The 20,870-nt window shown below is 39.4% G+C and overlaps 2 protein-coding genes across 7 annotated transcripts; one reads left to right on the top strand and one right to left on the bottom strand.

The window, feature by feature from the left end:
* Window positions 1-3,167: 3,167 nt before the first annotated feature.
* Window positions 3,168-13,329, top strand: LOC128616847 (gastrula zinc finger protein XlCGF26.1-like). Of its 3 annotated transcripts, XM_053639688.1 has the most exons (6): window positions 3,168-4,949; window positions 5,637-5,736; window positions 6,048-6,319; window positions 6,938-7,005; window positions 7,189-7,379; window positions 10,176-13,329. In XM_053639688.1, the coding sequence occupies exons 2-6, from the start codon at window positions 5,646-5,648 to the stop codon at window positions 11,549-11,551; spliced, it is 1,998 nt and encodes a 665-aa protein (XP_053495663.1). In that variant the 5' UTR covers window positions 3,168-4,949; window positions 5,637-5,645; the 3' UTR covers window positions 11,552-13,329. The 3 variants fall into 3 exon arrangements, with proteins under 3 accessions (XP_053495663.1, XP_053495662.1, XP_053495664.1); XM_053639687.1 differs by lacking the exon at window positions 3,168-4,949 and having other exon boundaries at window positions 5,079-5,736; XM_053639689.1 differs by lacking the exons at window positions 3,168-4,949; window positions 5,637-5,736 and having other exon boundaries at window positions 6,229-6,319; window positions 6,405-7,005.
* A 683-nt stretch (window positions 13,330-14,012) lies between these two features.
* Window positions 14,013-20,011, bottom strand: lrrc20 (leucine rich repeat containing 20). 4 transcript variants are annotated; one of them, XM_053639717.1, is made up of 5 exons: window positions 19,942-20,011; window positions 17,369-17,458; window positions 16,515-16,664; window positions 15,829-15,996; window positions 14,013-15,065 (listed from the first exon to the last, which is right to left on the bottom strand). In XM_053639717.1, the coding sequence occupies exons 2-5, from the start codon at window positions 17,436-17,438 to the stop codon at window positions 14,953-14,955; spliced, it is 501 nt and encodes a 166-aa protein (XP_053495692.1). In that variant the 5' UTR covers window positions 17,439-17,458; window positions 19,942-20,011; the 3' UTR covers window positions 14,013-14,952. The 4 variants fall into 4 exon arrangements, with proteins under 4 accessions (XP_053495692.1, XP_053495689.1, XP_053495691.1 ...); XM_053639714.1 differs by lacking the exon at window positions 19,942-20,011 and adding an exon at window positions 18,322-19,103; XM_053639716.1 differs by lacking the exon at window positions 19,942-20,011 and adding an exon at window positions 18,894-19,099.
* Window positions 20,012-20,870: the final 859 nt, after the last annotated feature.

The following is a 20,870-nucleotide window of genomic DNA, read 5'->3' as shown; positions in this document are numbered from 1 at the left end:
GTCCACGCCCTCTAGTGACAACAGTAGCAGTCGCTACACACCTACAAAACACAGACTACAAGTAACCAGTGCTAGTGGGGTTTTTCAGCTGAGTGACAGGCAGAGAGGGCGGAGCTTACGTTTCACCATGTGACATCACCACTAGCCTTTCTCATCACTTCTTCAGCTTGACATATCATGTGACATGAAACATTGTTTTACAGTTGACTGAGAAGATGTGACTTACACTTTAGCCCTCTAGCAGGATGTGCACTGAGATGTTATAAAGCATGGCTTTATTTCTTCATGGCTACGTCCCCAAACTGCACACCACTGTACTACCTACACCTAGCTTTCTGGTGAGTGCTAAACACTTATCTAGCATATTATGTATGTAGCTATAGTGGTGTACTACTGAGACACAGAGTTTAGTGTAGAAAGTGTATTTAGTTAAGTATTTTCAACCAGGCCTTCATACAGCTTCTAAGTTCTTAACACCATCTGATGGTGGACTGTTTTAATATTCTAATGTATCTATGTAATTTAGCTTCATTGTGGTTTTTAAACACTAACTAATTAGCTAAGTCTTTGTACTGGTAATATAATGTACTGTTTAAATACTACATTTTATTAAGGTTTTGTGTAAAAACAAAATATACTGTAAATAATATTTAGTACAGCTGTGTGCAGATGGGATGTAGCCACGACTGGTAAAGCTTGGGTGTAGTTGCTAAGGGTTTTGCTGTCTAACTAGCACTGGTTTTGAGGTAGTATGCACCAGGGCTGCATACTCATTTAATGCCCTGTTTAGTATGGTAGTTTGTCACTTGCTGCTCAACACTTAACTCAGTTAACTAGTTGGCTTGTTGTGTTGATGTATAGTGTCATTAAGTACATTGTATGTATTTCTGAGGATACGCTCACAGAAATAAACGTTCCATAGTAAAGGTACCATAGTAATAAATCATTAAAGTTACATCTTTTGCAGCTTTAAGCCTGGATTATACCTGCTATTAACTACAGTATGTTTACGCATATGTGAGATGGCATTTGGAGTGTGGCTTGTGCACATCCTCGGAAATTAAAGCTACAAGTCCGAGTGGTGCGATACCGTTATGGTACTATCCAAACAACAAGGAAAATAAAGTTTGGTACCTCAAGTGTAGCATCGTCATGGCTTAAACACACTTGGCTAGGTAGCTAACACCGCTTCCTAAATGACGTGTACTACAGTAGTGTACTGTCTTGGTGTGGTTTGGGATTCAGGTCACATCTACTCACAACTTTTATTTTTTTCCAGAATGTTTTTGCAGATTTTCACTTAGCATTGAGAAAATGCTACTTAAGATTTTCATGCTGAGATAATTCTGTATTTTTTAATATGGTATTAACTCCTTACTAGCATTTTGTAAATAACTTGTATAATAATTAACACAAGGTGTGTGTTCTTTTTTTTTTTACGTACGTTTCTTCACAATGTGCCACAGTTGCTCAAAATGGAGTGACTCAACAAGAGTGTAGCCTTAGACTGAAATTTGTTGTGTAATAAAAGATTATAACAAGTCCTGCTGAGGCACATTATTCTGTTTCAAGGGATGTTTCACTCAAATATGCTAACAGGGCTAAATCTGTGAACTATTAGAATAGTTAGCATGAATGCTAAATTCTTATTTTATTACTAGCCACATAGCTTACATGGCACATTTAATGTAATGTGAACCGATTGCTACAGAGTTTAATTTGCTGCTATTAACACTAACATTTATTTAAGCCCATTAAATTCAATGAGGACTCATTAGAACAGTTAGCATGATGCTAACTGTTGCTTATTATTGTTAATTCATTACATTCAATTCCATTTCAATCCGGTTTTATTAGTATAACACTTTTAACAATGGACATTGTCCCAAAGCAACTTTACAGAAATATATAAATTCCGGATATAGATTTTACTTAAAATAAATAAAAATTGTTGTCATTTAATTGTAATTAAAATGAGATATGGTATAATCTAACTTGGTAAAATCTGTTACCATGACATTTAAATATCAGTGACCTTTAATTCATTATTACCCTGTTTTGAAAATGATTTCCTTTATTTTAATTTTATTATGATTATTCATTTAAGATAAATATGTTAACATTTACCATCTACTAAAGCTAAACCTATAGGAACCCAGGTAAACTTGCCATTCTAGCATGATGCTAACTAGCTCGTAATTATCTTTATTTCATTTATACTATGGCTGAATTAGTGTTTTTGAGTGAAGTATTCTTTTAATCCAACACTGTCTTCCAATTAGAGAGAACGTGTTTCTGCTGTTCTTCTCGATAAAATGCCTAACGTTAGGACACTTTTTAAATGTTGTTCATTTTGGAATGTATGTTTTTAACTGTTTTTTAATTTTATTTAATAATGTGTTTTAATACATGTGTGCTGCATGTGTATGTTCATAATAAAACTGTTTGAAGCACAACGTGATGAATTTTGTCCATTTGAAATCTTTTATGAGCGTGACTGGAGGTTTTCCTTCAGGACAGAACATGCTACTGTCTGAAAAACGTGAAAATCTGAAATTAATACATGTAATCTGAAATGAGGTCATTGATGCTATTAATATTTACCTCAGTGGCCGGTAAACTAGCCACCTCAAACTCCTATCACTAACTAAACCTGCTAATCATGTCAAAGTGACATTAGCAACAGCTTTTTAATTCATATTTTTAAAAATTTTCCTTCAGTACAGAAGATACAGCAAGCAAGTCTGTCATTAAATAAAAACACTATCAAAAGGGATTTATTTGTCCTCTTGGTTTGATTTTCTCCAAAAATGCCATTTCAAACTATTTCAAAACATCTGTCATTGGTTCAAGGGTTTTGAGGAAAATTCCAGAAGACTGTTCACTCTCCTCAGGGTGACCAGAGGAAAGGGCTGAAAGGGAAGTGACTCTTTTATTAATGTCTTACATCTCAATGAAACATAAAATCCTGAGGTAACAGTTAACTATATTATTACTCAGATTTATCATTACAGCCATTAAAATCTAGCACTGATAGTTTGAGAAAACTGGCATCTGGTGCAGTTTATCATCTTTTATTTGGCTGAATAAAGCTATAGCCGGATAAATTAGTCACTAATCTAGTAAACTAACTTCTCAAGTAGAAAGTTACTCCATTACTCGGATTTTATCACGTAGCAAAAAACTCCTCACAGAAATCTTGTCAGGTTAGCTAGCATACATGTACATATACTCGGCTCTCATTTCAGCTGAATCGGTTCCACTCAGTTAAATAAACCTATAACTTGCATTAAACTAGGGAACAACTGTTTTTTGTTTGTTTGTTTGTTTGTCTGTCTGTCTGTCTATCTATCTACCTCATGGATCTCCCATGTTAGTGACTTTTAATGGGTTGTGTCTAGTATAGAGTTTATTTTGTGTAAGCCCACACCAGGGTACAGTTTTATTTTCAGTGTTAGAAATTATTTTAGGCACTATAAATTTTCTAACAGGTTGCCTGAAAAAGATTCAGTCTGTTAAATGGTTAAAAATGGGACTTTGTCAGAATAAAGAGGAAAAAGTGTTTACAGAAATTTAGACAGGCCTGTAAAAAAGTGTCGATTCTAATCATTAAATATTCTTAATGGTAATGATAATTAATCAGTGAGCCAGATAAACAGCATCGTCAAGCCCATCACTATAGAAAATGGAGTGTTTTTATATACAGGGTTGTACGGTAATCACCACAATTCACTCTTCTCCTGATATGTAGAAACAGAAGTCCTGTAAGTGTTTCTATTTTCTTGTGTGTAATATACAGAATAAAGAGTCAGTGATATACTGTTTACTGTCCTGCTCTGACATCACTGCTCTACACTCCAGCACAGTCTGTGGAGGTAAAGCATCACATTACCAGAGCAGTGTTAGTGCTGGAAGTACTGCTGATATTGATCACCGTCTGCTTTTTAAAATCAGCTAGAGTGTGGTAGTACAGAACGATGACATGATGGATTTTTTTTAAATCCTGTTTTTATCATAACATTTATGAATACAGAATAAGGTTCCAGAGTTACACAGCTTAACCAGAGAAACAGTCGACGGTAGGTCCAGATCCACTCTGTTCACACTGACATGTACTTAATAAAATGGATGCATGGATATTTGATTCCCAGACTTTGAATGGTGAAACATGTAGAAACAATTCAAATGTAAAGTCAAATATATATATTTTTAAAAAGCTGTTTTCTTATTTCCCTGTTGTTATTTTGGAACAAAATGTGAATGAATGTAAAGTACACAGTTCTGCACTTTGGCTTTATAAACTGTTTACTTCTTTTTTTATTCTTATTTTTCTTTTCATTTTTTTTTATCTTTAGTTAGGCCTATATTAATTAGCTGTATGGGGCACGTGAGGCCAAGTAAGATACACACAGCACTTTTCACTGTTTTAGTTTTTATAGATTCTGATCAAATTCATCTATTGTTCATTATTGTATGACAGTAAGACACAATGGAACTCTAGAACGGTGCTGTGAATATTATTAAAGTTCGGGTTAAACGACGTGTGTAGCGTGTGTAAGATATTCGCATTAAATTAAAAAAAAGAAAAGAAAAGAAAAGAATACTACATTGGTATATGGACCGAGTAGTGCTGTGATGCGATGACGCATGCGCAGTGCGGCTCCGATTTCAGCGCGTGCGCGGTGTATATCTGGAAAAGTGGGGTGCGCGTGCGTCATGCAGCAACGGTTTGGCATCGGTTTCCTGGATGGAAGAGAAGAAGAGAATAGTTCCCTCTCTCTTCCTCCCCCTTTCATCTCTAACGAGAGTTTTCACTCGCAGTTAAATCTGATCGAGATAAGAGAAAACTGAAATCTCGTGCGCTCTCTCTCTCTCTCTCTCTCTCTCTCTCTCACTCACTCACTCTCAGTGTGCGCGTGCGTGCTGGTCCTGCTGAGGTAACCCCTGAGGTAAGTTCAGGATGCTAGCTGCACTGATTTGCTAAAACTATGGGTTTATAAACAGTATACAGGAATTAACCGTTTATTTTTTCATTTATATTTATTGTTAAATATATTTAAATTTATTAAATCTAATAAAATTATTAGATTTTTGAACTGTTCCGCGGACCTCGAGTTTCTATTGATTTAGAAGCTAAGTTAGTTTAGCTCATATTGTACTTATATATATAAAAAGTTAACTTTGTGGATAATCCGTGTTCAGAATAAACAGAACTCTTATCTGTGATTAGTTTAGCTGCAGAAGATCAATATTTAATGAATGGCATTTTATTTCAAAGCATTTATTCCTCCACAATCATGTGGATTGCTTATGATTTTTATTTTTTTTAAATTACCAATATGTTAGCCCCAGACTCGTTAAAAACGCCACAAACACTTCAGTATAGGCATTTAATGTTTTTCTGGTGCTGGAGAGGCCAAATTTCAAAATATATGGAATATATTGGGTTCCGTGAAGTACTATAGTCAGTATTCTGTGCTCCTATACATAATAGAGCTGTTTTTGTATAAATAAAATTTGGTGTACATTTGAACTATGTTGAATTATAAATGCTCTGGTTATTAGCTTTGCAAAGATATGAACAACACAAACAGAATTGTGTGTGTGTTTTTCTCTGTGTGTGTGTGTACTTGAAGAAAAATAAAATGCAGCTGGACAGCTACAGTTATGGAAGCAGCCTCTGCGATGGATCAAACTCTAACGACATTACAGATATTAAAGAAGAAGACTACCTCTGTAAGATGACGGTGCAGAACACACTCGGTGCTGATTCTACTTAGCCTTTTAGCAGTTTAAACCCCAGAAAGAGGTAGATGGGTAGGTCTGGCATTGCAGTCACGCTCATGTTTGAGGAAGTCCTCTGGAGGAAAGTGAAATGGAAAGAAAACGGATTAGTATTCGTTTTAAAATTAGTCAGTCACCCCGTGTTTTTATCTCGTCCTTTTTACTACCACCTCCTGCAGTGAGGGGTTAGGATCAGGGTATTATTTGTTAATATTACCTCAGTATAATTTCCTTGCATCGCTTATGCATCTCTTCCATTCCAGACTGTGAGGTTTGTAAGTCCTCCTTCATGAAGGAGTGTGAGATTCATGGTGCGGCGCTCTTCGTCCCTGACACCCCTGTTCCCATGGGGGTATCCGATCGAGCCAGACAAACCCTTCCAGCTGGTCTAGAACTTCGGAAGTCCAGTATTCCTGACTCGGGCCTGGGAGTGTTCAATAAGGGGGACACGGTTCCGGTTGGTGTTCACTTCGGGCCATATCAGGGAGAGCTGGTAGACCGAGAGGAAGCCATGAACAGTGCCTACTCTTGGGTGGTGAGTTAGTTTCTTGAAGAAAAAAAAATTAAATTGCTTATAAATGGTAAAATTATGATTCATCTGATCTCCTCTTCCTTTTCAGTAAACCCAGTTTGCATATGACATCACTGTTACAGATTTAATCGAAATGTTCTTACATTTAAATTGTTCTCCTTGGAGAACCCTGGATCGCTCACAAACACACAGGACCTTGTGGTAGTTCTGGACAACCAGCTATTATTTTCTGCTCACATTGCTCACCTGACTTGGTTTCCCTTCACGGAGGCCACTCAGGTGCTTGTTCAGATGCTAATCATACCAAGATTGGATTCCTGAAACTCGCTCCCTGAAGGTCTTCCTCAAGCGTACCGTCCAACTCCTGCAACTGATCCTGAATACAACTGCAAGAATTCTGTTCAGTGTCCTGAAGTTCCCCTCAATGGCTTCCTGTAGGTGATGCATTAGATTTGAACTTGCATCGAGACTCTTCTCTGTCCTGGCCTTGAGGTGGTAGAATGAACTTCCCCTGGCTGTCTGTAAACAAAACTAAAGCTACACTGGATATTAAACAAGAAGATACTTATTATTGTAGTCATATTAAATCCCATAGTAACTCTTTGCTAACTTGTTTTGTAGATAAGCAAGGGCAGACAATGTGAAGAATACATAGACGCCAGAAACGAGAAGCATGCTAACTGGATGAGGTAAGGAACATACTACAGAAGTGTGTAGACATCTGCCTCTTAAGATTCAATGATATTCAGTGTTTAGATTCAGTGATATTCTTCACCTTTATTTGTCAAGTCAAATAGATCTCCTGGAATCACTTCATATGCTTCTCTACTTCTCATTTGTCTTTGTTTCCTTTGTTGGACTCGCTCTCTCAGGTATGTAAATTGTGCTCGTGATGAAGAAGAGCAGAATCTGGTGGCGTTCCAGTATCGAGGAGGGATTCTCTACCGCTGTTGTCAATCCATTAAACCAGGACAAGAGCTCTTGGTGTGGTACCAAGAGGATTATTCCAAAGATCTCTGCGTTACTTTGGAGTACCTCAGGAAGAAAAAGTTCTCCTTCAATGGTTATTCATAAACATTAATACTTTATTGAAATTATTATTACTAATTTAGTGTTTCCGTGTTCTAATACACATATTCAAGGTGTCGGGTTATAACTGATGCTCTTTGTGAGCCTTGGGGATAAAGAACATTCTACTTCATTCCGACTGACTGTCACAGGTGGTCCAAACACACTTGATAATCTGTGCAAAAAAGGGTTTCACTATGTACAGTCTCCTCCTTTTAAAAGGAATAATGCTTACACCTTGCTATTGGAAAGGAGATTAAAACTGAGTTCCTACAACCCAACACAGGGAGTCAGAGCTCTTGCGAGGTCCTGTACTATCGGGTTATTAAGATTTGACAAATAAGGGGCTGTGGCCAATTAAGTGTCGCCTCAGTAGCCCTAGTAGAGTTTTAGTAATGAGGTCTGGTTATCACTGGTGCGTGTTTGAGAATTTAGGCAATATCTGTGGTGTAGAATGGGTGTAATAATGCTAATCGGTGGAGGTTGAGAGGTCCAGCCTTTAGGAGTTCTAAGAGGCCAGGTAGATCTGTTTAGTTGAGTTTTGGTTACATCACCCCAGAAAGAGATGTCAGAATAGATGGCGAAAAGGTGAAGTTAAAGTGGTGTGTCATCAGTGTAGGAGTCGTGAGGGAAGCAGTTTCAAGGCCAATGATTTGGTGTGTAGGAGAACATGTTTGGAACTGAGCCTTATTGACCTCACAGTGAGATGTGAGGTGATGTACCTGATCCTTTCTGGATTGCATGAAAGGTTTCTGTAGGTAGGATGAAAACCAGGCCAGAACATAAAGAAAAGCAGAATACCTGAGTACAGATGGGTGAAAATAATATAAAGGGTCTTACTAAGGTGTCTGGCGTCCACAAGCTGCCAGAACAGCTTCACTAAACCTTGGCATGTATTCTACAAGTCTGTACTAAGGGATGAACAGTATACTTCCAAAACATTCCCTCAGTTGGTCTTTTTGATGGTGGTGGAGAGTGCCATCCAACATGTCACTCCAAAATCTCTCACAGGTGTTCAGTTGGGTTCAGGTGAACCATACTAGCACACCATGCTAACAAACAGAGCTACCAGACCCTCACTGTACGGGCCTGTACCCATACGTCCTCTTGGTGTCTCCACTTGACCACTTGTTGAGCATATGCTGAAGGATCAATCGTCTGACCAGATTAATTTTTTTCACATCTTTGTAGAGCAGGTTTTCACCGCTCTCAAACGTGCACTTGTCTTTGTAATGTAATTTATGCTCTGCACTACTATAATACCCCTCTCTATGTAGTTGTGACCGCTTGATCACGTCCTACACTGACATTCTCGATCACCCGAAGAACATTACTTTCCTGGTTTTCAATTAATGAGGTCAGGCGAGGTGACTCCAACCTTACACACCACGTCTTCATGGAGCTTGCTTTGTGCACAGGGGCATTGTCATATTGGAACAGGTTTGCGCCTCGTATGGCACTTTTCCATGGTACAGCTCTACTCTGCTCTGCTCGCTTTTTGGGGGCTTTCCACTGTGGATATTACCTGGTACTTTTTTTTTTTTTTTTTAGACCACCTCGGTCGAGGTTCCAAGCGAGCCGAGCTGATACTAAATTTGAACCACGCACTGAGGGAGTAGGGAATCCTCCTTTAACAAGTGGTTCTGTATTGTGCCTGAATAAATGTCATTTAATACATACTTTGCATATGGTAATATTCTATTAATCAAAAATGCAGGGGAAAAGTGGCTTTAGTTCCAGTGAAAGGAAACTGTAATACTACAGCATAAAAAAGACATTCTGTATAATTGTGTGGTTTTAGCTTTGTGAGAACAGTTTGCAGAAGAACCACATATGGGTGTGATGGTCAGGGGTACACATACTTTTGGCCGTGTAGTGGATTTATTGCCTTTTTACGAAGGTCTTTATGCATATGTTGCTTTAGTCACTGAAACCCAGCTGGTCTTTGTGACTGAAGCTCTTGTATCCTGCCCCAGTAATGAGTCCTCTTTCAGAGTCTCTTTGGGTTTTTTTGTTTGTTTGTTTTTTTTCTTCCTGCCAACTTGATCCAAAAATGAAGTACAGCTGGTCCTGGTCAGCATTTGTATATTGCCTGGAACCATCTGCACCCGTTATGTTTCTCCACTTATTTGTTTAGATTTTTTCCTTTTAATTTGTCAGATGTGTATCTGGTAATTATTTATGTGTGTGTAGGTGTTTTTTGGCCATGCCTATTGACAAAACGTACCAGATTGTGTAGAGAAGTCCAGGCCGGCAACACTACTTGACTGTTAAACTTTGGAAGAACTTTTACTGGTTTGGTATTGTGACTAGAATAAGTGGTCTCTTCTATTGAAATAGAGGACTTTGCACTTGTGATGGAGGAAACTCCAAATTTCAGGAATCTTGCCACCAAGTGGCAACAGATGTTGGTGTCTTTTTTACCCTTCTTGCAGGATATCTGCCCTTGCTACTCCTTAGTAATATCTCACTTGGTCTGGATACCAGAGTCTAGTCCATCGTTGCTCTGGTTCCTTGCAGTATTTTGGTATTCATTGTTCGTTGATTTGCAATGTCTCTGGCAGTCAGTATGAAATGAAATAGAAGGGTGTGCCTTAAACAGGCAAGTCTATGAATTCCAGATTCCTTTTGTTGGCAAAGGATCTTGCCTGAACACATCATCAATTATTCAGTTTCCATGCTTTGCACTGAAATTTACAGACAAATATACATGTTCATTAATAATGGTTGTTTTTTTAAAAATGTATTATTATTTGGTCTATTTAATAACTACTTACTTTTTCTGCTCCAGAAGTGAAAGACACCTTATTGCAAGTCTTCTCCTGCTCCTTGTGCTCAGTGTCTTATTCAAGTCGAATTTACTTCGACAACCACATGAGGAGATGCCACTATGAGGAGTTTGTGAGACAACAAAAGTCGGGACTGATTAAATATGATGATGATGATGATGTGAAGGCCACAGAAAGGTCCACTAGTCAGCAGATCTCTTGTAGTTTCTCTCATGGAGAGAATCAGGAAGCAGTTTATCTCTGCTCAGAGTGTGGGAAGAGTTTCACTTACCAGAGTAATCTCAGACAACACCAACGCATCCACACTGCAGAGAAACCATATGACTGCTCAGAGTGTGGAAAGACTTTCAATCACCCGAGCAATTTCCAGCGACACCGGCGTGTCCACACGGGAGAGAAACCATTTCAATGCTCAGAGTGTGGAAAGAGTTTTACTCAAAAGAGCCATCTCAAACTACACCAGCGCATTCACACGGGAGAGAAACCGTTTCAGTGTTCAGAGTGCGGGAAGAGTTTTACAGAACTGAGTGCTCTCCAGCAACACCAGCTCATTCACACAGGAGTAAAATCACATCACTGTTCACAGTGTGGAAAGACTTTCAATCACCCGAGCAATTTCCAGCGACACCAGCGCGTCCACACGGGAGAGAAACCGTTTCCCTGCTCTCAGTGTGGAAAGAGTTTTACTCAAAAGAGCCATCTCAAACTACACCAGCGTATTCACACGGGAGAGAAACCGTTTCAGTGCTCGGAGTGCGGGAAGAGTTTTACTCACCAGTATCCTCTCCAACAACACCAGCGTATCCACACCGGAGAGAAGCCGTACCACTGCTTGTACTGTGGGAGAAGTTTCAATCATCAGAGCTCTCTCAAGGAGCACCAGCGTATCCACACAGGGGAGAAGCCGTACAGCTGCTCAGAGTGCAGGAAGAGCTTTACTCACCTGAAAGGTCTCCAGCAGCACCTGCACACTCACAATGGAGAGAAACCATTCCACTGTCGACAGTGTGGGAAGAGCTTTACAGAGCAGAGAACCCTGCGCCGACACCAGCGCATTCACACCGGAGAGAAGCCGTATCACTGTGCTCAGTGTGGGAAGAGTTTTACTTACCATAGCAGTCTGCAGCGCCACCAACAGATTCACACAGGAGTGAAGCCGTATTACTGCTCACAGTGTGGAAAGACTTTTACTCACCAGAGCGGTCTGCAGAGACACCAGCGCATTCACACGGGAGAGAAGCCATATCGCTGCTCGCTGTGCGGAAAGAGCTTTACTCAAAACAGCCATCGGAAACAACACGAGCGTCTTCACGCGGGAGGACGTTTCGATTACTCGAGCTCACTAAAGACACTTAATTGTCCTAATACAGAGATGTGAAACCTTAAATAGAGATCATTCCTGTCATATTCACTACAGCAGGGTTCTCAAAGTGGGGTCAGAAACAAGTAGGACTACAACGGGTGGGTTCTCACCCTTTATTCGGCCGGTGTCCCCATTTTAAAGGCTTGTAATTCCTGTATTTTTTAGTGTTTCTAGCTTGAAAATGAGACAATGCCACACAAATATAAGCTTCTCTTTATTTTAAATAGCCAAATGAAGGATAATGAAATGTTAATACAGGATTCCGTGGAGTTTTTTTTGTGATTGTCGCAGACATTAATGCTTGATTTTTTTTCAAAATTTGCCATGCAATTTGAAAACTGCTTGAATTGCAGTCATGTTTGTTGGTAAACGAGAGCTTTTAGCTGTACTCTTGTTCGACGCACATGAATCGAAGAGGGCTTTGGCTGAATGAGCGTCGTGATGACGTCACATGACGCGTCTCAGCCCAAATCTGCGGAAAATCTGGGGAAAATTCTGAAAAATTGCAAGCTCCTGCGAATATTCCTTGATTTTGCATTCATTTCTGTGCAAAATTCAGGAGGGACTGAATAATAATAACAATAATAATAATAATAATAATAATAATAATCTGGCACTTTTAATTATTATTATCATTAAGTATTCCATAAACCATGTTCCTGTGAACACCTCTATATCTCAAGAGACCCCAAAGGTGAGAACCTATGGACTGTAAATAATGTCAATTTGAACCTACTCAGTTTTCTTAGTGGAAGGTTCTGGAATTTATTATTTTTTAAAGCTCTATGGTTTTAATAAATAGGATAAATTTTATTGTATATATTTTAATAATGTTTATGAAGTAAATCTGAACTGAGGGGGTCCAGGGGGACAGTTTGAGTAGTCCTGCACTGCAGTACAGGTCTGTTTGTGTTGAACGTGCAGGAAGGGGTGTTTTTAATGTACTGTATTAGTTAATTATCAATCATCACTACTGAAGACTTTTGCCCGTTCATATTGTTCTGTAATCTGTAATGTCCCATTGTTACAAACATTTCATTGTTGTTTTGTTTATTTTAAATTGATGTTAGAAGTGGTTAATTAGTGTCATGGGATCAATCTGCCAGAAGGACCATCAGCAGGTAAAGGTTCTAGTACAGAAATAGAATAGAGATTTCTTTCTCTTTTTTTCAGACATGAGTGACTTAACCATCAGTTGATGGTGGCATTAACAAACTACCTAAACTGGAGCAGAGGAAGATGGCACTGGGAGGAGCCAGGACTTGGCAGGGGAACTAATATCTAACTACCTAAAGCTACTGTAGATTAACGAGACCACTGGTCCTAGTCATCAGGCAGTCAATGAGAATAGAGCAATAGCCTGAAGACCTCATGATAATAGAAGTAGGATCCAGCCAAGAGCCAGGGCTTGTAGACATCAGATAGGAGCAGGAACTTGTGCACCTCAGGGCAGGTACCCTATGATTGTGGTGGCACGAGAGGTAAGAAAAGACAAAGCTGTTCAGTATAGTGTAGTAGACCTATTTATAAAGGTTAGCTCTAGCCTTATGGAGACACCACCATCAAATATTAGAACCCAATAGAACTTCCTAGAATTTTCTAATCATTTTAATGTGTTTAATGGTTTGTAGTGGTAGTTTGGTGTTGTTTCTAATGGTTACTGATGCACTGCTCAGTTCTGGTGATAATTACCAGCAACCAAAAATGAAAACATTATCATTTAGCATATTTGACCTTTAATAAATAATATTTAGACATAATAAATAAATAATGAATTGCTTACAAGATATGGTCACATGTGTCTTACCACCAGAGGGCATCAGAATATTAATCATACTAATCATAAATACAACCTGTGATCTCGAGTGATTCTAACTCAAGCGCTGTCTAGTTTCCTTGCTTTTGGATTTCTCGTCTACACTTTTTGAGTTTTTCTCTCTTCTACTGACCTACCTGTGTAACAGTAATTTTATACAAAACACTGGGGTCATCACAGCTTTGTAGGAGGGGTAGGGTATGTTTATAATTGGAATTGGTGCAGGGAATTAATTTAGTAATCTATTAGTTGAAATGTTTCAAATGGAATTTTAACCCGTGTTCAGAAGTTGCTGAAAGTGCAGAATTTAAATACCAAACAAATGCATCCTGTGTATTTATGTTGATCCAAGACTGTTGCAAACTCTTCAAACTTAACCCCAGCATTTAGGTTATGGATGTATAGCTTTTTTCTGTCATGAATATGAACATCACATCGAAACATTGAGCAGTTCAAGCTCGACATCGCCAAGCTGAGTAAAGTTATGTTCACACATACAGTGATTGCTGCAAGTCGCCAGTAGGGTTTTCTGCTACTGGTTTCCATAGCAACATGGGTGGTGCAGCTAGCGTTACATTTTTGACAACAAATCAGTTTTCTTGCTGCAAAAATTAAACATTTGTTTAATTAAGCGTTTGTATGTAAAATTCACCATATATATTGTGTGCTCTTTGCTATTGTGGCCATCTATCTGTGGCAAAAGCGTAAGCACCAATTCACTTAGCTTGTGGCCTTGTGACCTCAGTGAAGTGTCCGGCTTGGGCTGCTTGTTTCGGCCGGCGCCCGGAAGGCTACGGATCACGTGCTCTCTACTGTCTTCACTCCCGTTGGTAGTCGCTGCCCCAAATCGCTCCATATTTGCATAAAGTTAAACTCTTCTCAATTTTGTTGAGTCGCTGGACATGCCCACATCTAGTCGACAACGGTCGCTGTTGCTCATGTCACCAGAAGTTACCAGCTCTCAATGAAAAGGAATGGTCATGGCGAGTCGCTGTATGTGTGAACGTACCTTCAGGCTTTTAACCCTTTCTGCTCCAGGTACGTTGTATCCTGGCTGCCCCTGTGCTCTAACCCCAAGTTCCTAACACACTGTAATACGCGAAGAAAAAAATGTGTCTGTACTATACGTGTAGATGTGGTGACAAAGGCTTTCCTCTAGTGTAAATGCAGGGGATATACCTTTTTGATCAGACTTTGTGAATGATCACTGGGTGCCCTGAGAAATTAAAGCAAAGAAGGCAATTTTGCTTGATAAATATTTAACTGAATATTTATTTAGTGCAGAAACAGCAGAATCAGACCAGAAACAGAATCTCTTTAAATTTTAACATGAGCAAGTTTCCTATTCACCCTTGAGTCTTGAGAACATCCCAAACCATGTATCCTTCTACCCCAATAAACACTAACAATATTTCCAATAACATAATGAATATTCCCCCACCTGTGGTAAATCTAATAACCTTTTGTACTGTTTCTGTACTATTTTGCCATGCTAATTAGCATGGTAGCATAAGGTTTAGGATGTATCCCAGGATTGAGATCTACTCCAGCGATTTCCTCCTCCGATCCAGCATGAACTGCAGATGACTGACGTTTGTGTCTATGTCAGGAGAGTAAAGTTCTGAGAAGTGTGTGGCGATGAAGTAAGCGGATTAGATCTCAAATCCACAACGTTCAGGGACGACATCGCGCACACGCGCTCCCACGGCACGTCTGAGAGAGAAAACGGCAGAAAAACCAAGATAAGTAAGAGCAAAACCACAGGGTGAAGATTGCAAACTTCATGTAACATCTCTAGTCAACCTCCTAACAACCTACGTAATGTGAGTCTTATTGTTAAACTGTGTAACTACACCTATTAATACTGATTTACTAGAAATAATTCAGCTGCTTGGTCACTAATTTTAGCAGTCTTGAACTTCGCATGGTGAGCTTTTGCCATACGTTATCTGCTTGTCTTTAATTAATTAGGAAGAATTAAATAATCCTAAGTACAAATACATTCAGGTGGACTGAGGAATTAAATACGAAAATACAGATCATGATTGTCTTGTCTCGAAGTCCCTTCATCTACAACTGGGGGAGGGTGAAGGCTAAGGTGCTTCCTTTGGAACATAAAGCTGCCACACCTTTTTAGGAGAAGAGTGCTAACTGCCCACCTCTACAGCTCTGATCGAAGGCCGTCTTTCACACCCAGAGTCTCTCATTTCCCAACAATAAGCTTTAACAGTTGTGACTCTCTGGAGCCAGATTTCTGCAATCCTTTATGTGGTTATGAAGTGCTGTTTGGGAAACGCTATAGCCAGCATGATGAGCGCTAGCTATCCGAGCACGTTTAAAGTGGCTAGGGCCACATGTTTTCCTGTTCCAGACTCAAATGTTAACGTGAACTGATGACTTGTTGGAATTTGGGTAAAGGTGAAGCGCATAGCTAATAAACTACAAACTTGGAGTATAATAATAATAATAATAATACCTGAGATTTGGTTTCCTGACATGTTGATGTTCTGCAGTGTGTGTACATTTGTCAGTTGCTCAGGAAAAACACTGAAGTTATTATTGGATAAATCGATGCTGATGAGATGCTGCATTTCTCCAATGGCATCTGGGAGTTTAGTCAGCGTGTTTCCCTGCAAATCCAGCTCTACACAAAAACACACAGTACACAAATCATCAATAATTAACGTTCCTGTAGTGTTTACTGCTTCCCGCTGCGGTGTCCTGTCGCCTCAGGCTGTGTGTTTGAATTTAGTAATACAACTGCATTACGTATTTTTTAAATTCCAAGTGAATGGGATAGATGCGCTCATGGATGAACATGAGGCGGGGCTTGGAGATGCGGGGGTACTGGTAAGGGTGAAAAATTCATACTGCGCATTCATTATTTATTTTCTTGGAAATTAACTGCACCCTTATTCATGGCCTCATTGGTTGGGTCGGGTATTATGGGTTTTTTTGGTTTTGTTCTCAAAAATGGCTTTACTGGTAGATACTGACTTTTTTTTTTTAAAGCTCTGGCATGGAGCAGATTTAATAATAATAATAATAATAATGATAAACCTTTTTTTTTAAAAATTAAAAAAAAAAAAAAAGCCTATTTGTTCCTGTTCAGATGGAAAGAAGATACCAAAATACACAGATATACAAAATTATACTTCATACCTCTTAGTTCGGTGAACATGGTGAAAAACTTGCCACTTAAATTCTTCATGTTGTTGTTAGCCAGTGTGATTTTGTGTATTTTATCTGCATAGCTGCGAATCATTTTTAAGACACCATCGGGGAAACCGATTAGTTTACAGTCCGACAGATCTACAAATAAAGATAGAAAAGGACAGAGAGAGAGAGAGAGAGAGAGAGACAAGAATATTATTAGTGTACTGTATTTATTATATCGAGACATGTGGTTGTACTATATACAAGTAATAAACACTGTGTGTGTGTTACAGTAAAATACTGAGATGGTGTGATGATGAGAGTTACTGTTATCACCCTGAAGTTGAAGCTCCATGTAAATGGAGATGAGAATTTCAAGGAGATGTTTATGTAACGTACGGAAGGAGTCTCCAGTGTCAGCGCTGTGTAACAGTCAGAGGTGAATCTGTAACTAAGTTTTCGCACATCTTCATCACAGAGGAGTTTACACTTCTTTACTGTTTCTCACTAACACCACACACTGCCATTTTTTTGTCTTATTAACTTGAAGAGAGAATAAAGAGAGGGCTGGTGAGGGAACGAGTGTGTATAGCTGCTATAACGTAAGTGACAGCACTAAATAATTTGATTCACAGACGCTCCACTACAGATGTACTGTATATAAATTGATAATGTATGACGTGTTCTTTAATGCGCAAAATTTTTTAATTGTAGGCAAATTGCTGTGGTAAAAAAAGGAATAAAACATGATGGGGCTGTGCTGTTGCAAGAAAATAATAATGTTTTATTATAACAGCATGTCCTGTAATTTTTTCTCTCTACTTATTGTAAAAAAACAAAGACTAGTGTTGAGTTTTTACCTAATGTGTCTAATCCGTCCTCCATCGTTGCGTTGATTCTCCTGGCAACGTTGGCCACCGCCTCTCCCATCCTGTGCCAGCCGGAGGAATCTGAAGAGTGTGCATCACTATTAATCTGATTTAAATCAGAAGTGTCGCTATAGTCAATCAGCTCAAACATTGCTGGTGTTTGTAGTGTCCTTTTTCGCTTCCAGTTTAGCATAGTGCACTAAATGTACATGTGTAAAGACTCAGGTAGGGGGTGTGGCCTAATGTATGAAGGCGGAGCTTGTATGTAAGCGACTCAGATGAGAATATTGACTATGATATATGATCAAACTGATGTTATTGCACCAAAGGACAGCATGTGAGGTGAGCATGTGATTTAAACATGCAAATGCTAAACTGGAGACTATTAGCTTCCATTACTATCCTGCTGAAAAAAAACAATAGAAACCCTCATAGAATTTGTAATGGTTTTAATGGTTAGAATGGGAATTTTACTGGTTTTAATGGAAACTGGTAATTTATTGCCTTCTTTTGGGGGCATGTTATGTCTAGTGGATACCGTTAAGGACCAGTAATGTTTTTAATAGTTAGATGATGGTTTGCAATGGGATTTGTAGTGGAAACCATTAGAATTTCTGTGATGGTTTTTCTGTTGTTTTTTTTTCCCCAGCAGGGCAGCTAGAGGCGTTAGCGGTGAAGCTCCAGTGCAGACCTCTTCATGCAGACATGAAGAAGCAGACCTCACACACTGAAATATTTCTGTAGTAAACAGACATGGTGGATGTTTTAATTATCGCTAGCTCCCCCCCTGCACCTGAAGGTTATTGATGTTTATAGGTCGTAATTATGATTAATATACCAGATGGATGTTTAGTGGAAGACACACCTCATAACCATCATTACTGTCATTATTATTATGCATTGTAATCATAAACATGGTGATCAGAATTATTAATATACTGCACCTTTTATTCTGTTCACGTGTTTATTACAGATGTGCTTTCTGTTCTCAATCAAAAACATGCTCATGCTATCAAGTTAAACCGCTGTGACACAGGTGTGAGTACAGGTAACTCTGTTAGTGCTCGCTTAAGGGTTAGTTTTAGTGTTTAAAGATATCTGATCTATTTAGCTGTCTGTCTATCTGTCTCTCTGTCTCTCTCTCTCCCTCTATTGGCTGATCTGTCTGTGTCTGCACTTTGGAGTGTCCATCACATTCATTACAGTGCAGATCAAATCAGGGAAACTTTCATGCATGAATGAAAAAGAACAGTGATTACAGTGAAGTGTGTTGAGATCTGAACTTGTGTTAATGTCACTCACACACTCCTCTTACTGACCTCACAGATCCAACAGCACTTCAGCTCCAACACCTATATTTATCTCACCGACTCAGCAACCCGTGCAGCAGTGTTTCACTGTGTTTACAGCCTGTTTTCTCTTTATTACAGCGCTGTGTGTGTGTGTATAAATCAGTATAAAGCAGAGTTTTAGTAAAACACAAACACACTGCAGTTCCTCATGCACGCGCTCTCACCCGTTTTCACCTGCTTTTTTTTCCCCTCTAAATCTAATTTAAGCGATTTCACTCTGTAATAATTTGCTATACACGTGCTTATCGCTTTAAATAAATGCCACTATCTGTGATTACAGAATCAAACCAAGAGAAATAAAGAAAAGAGCCGGAGACTAAAGCGCTGCCGTACGTCTTAACTGTCGCAAAACACCGGCAACCCGCTTTACGGTTAAGGACGTGTGTCTGGGGGGGGGGGATGTTTACGACGACGACGCAATCCCGGATATATACGTCGCCATGCGACGTCATAATAAACGCTAACATCTTAAAGGGGCCACCGGATTAAATCCCCCGCACTAACGGAATAATACACATCAGGAAAGTGAAGTGAAGTGAATTAGTGATGTAATGTGGGCGGGGTTAACAGGCTGAGGTAAACTCGTTACCGTTAGCTTGGTCGGATAAATCATGATGGCGATCTCTGATTTCTTGTTTAAACCTTCAACAATTTATTCGGGGATTGTTCAACAAGTCCTGTTTAACCGAGAGTTAATAATTAAAAAGAGCCGACGCGCTGTCTTCCACCATTTTTTCTGAGCTTGTCCGCACCAGTCCTGTTGCATTATGGGATTATGCGTTATGCCATTTCGGACTCAACCCTTGTCTAATGCTGAATCGTTACACAATGGTCTAACACTAGACACTACAGAGTGCGCTATGGTGAGGAAACCGAACGAGTAATGTTCAGTAATCGATTTCGTGTTAGTCCACTGTGGGCGTGTCCCAAACCACACACCCTATTCACTATATAGTGCACATAACCCCCTTCAATGGTCCACTGTGGGCGTGTCCCAAACCACACACCCTATTCACTATATAGTGCACATAAACACCTTCATTGGTCCACTGTGGTTGTGTCCCAAACCACACACCCTATTCACTATATAGTGCACATAAACACCTTCATTGGTCCACTGTGTGCGTGTCCCAAACCACACACCCTATTCACTATATAGTGTGCAATATAGTGTGTTAGTTATAATATCAGTCCAGTGATCAGGCTACTTACATCCTCCTGCGTAATATATACTGATTAATGAGGCTTTTCCTGCTTTCAGTCCGGTTTCAGGGAACTTCACAGTACTGAATCTGCTGTGTTGAAGGTCACCAATGATATCTTACTCACTCTTGACTCAGGCTCTTGCTCTATTTTAATCTTGCTTGATTTGAGTGCAGCGTTTGACACAGTAGATCATTTTACAAAGATCATGTAGTTTGGTTTCAGTGGACTGTGCTGGAGTGGTTTGCCTCTTACCTCAAGGAGAGAACCTTTTCTGTTAATGTAGGGAAGTGTTTCTCATCCTGTGTTCAAATTCTCTATGGTGTTCCCCAGGGTTCCATTTTGGGTCCTCTTCTCTTTTCTCTATATATGCTTCCTCTTGGTCATATTATTGAGAGACACCACTTATCATGTTTCTATGCAGATGACACTCAGCTTTATCTTCCTGTGAAAAAAAAGACCTGCTCTGTGTCTACTTTGTTCGACTGTCTAACACTAAGCGCTGGATGGACATGAACTTTTTACAGCTAAACAACGATAAAACCGAAATAATTGTCTTTGGTCCATCAGCTCTGTCCTCTGACATGGTCAGTCAGTTTGGTCCTCTCTCTTCTAATGTGTGCGACCTCTGTGTCATTTTTGACTCCACACTGTGCTTTGATAAGCAGATTAGTGCAGTGGTAAAAAGCAGTTTCTTTCAGTTAAGATCTATTACTAAAGTCAAGATGATGCTCTCCAAGAAGGACCTCGAAACTGTCATTCATGCGTCTATAACATCTAGGTTGGACTATTGTAATTCGCTCTATCTGGGTTTGCCTAGAACAGTGGTTATCAACATGGGGGGCGCAAAAGAGATCAGAAGAGGGGCGCAAATTTTTTCAAGAAGAAAAAAAAACAAAGACGGGGCATCATTTTTGTACTTGATGTATTTTATTGCT

The sequence above is a fragment of the Ictalurus furcatus genome, chromosome 13, assembly GCF_023375685.1.
Source record: "Ictalurus furcatus strain D&B chromosome 13, Billie_1.0, whole genome shotgun sequence".
Classification (NCBI taxonomy): domain Eukaryota; kingdom Metazoa; phylum Chordata; class Actinopteri; order Siluriformes; family Ictaluridae; genus Ictalurus; species Ictalurus furcatus.
The sequence above is the reverse complement of the archived record's forward strand: the minus strand, read 5'-3'. Positions and strand labels throughout refer to the sequence as shown.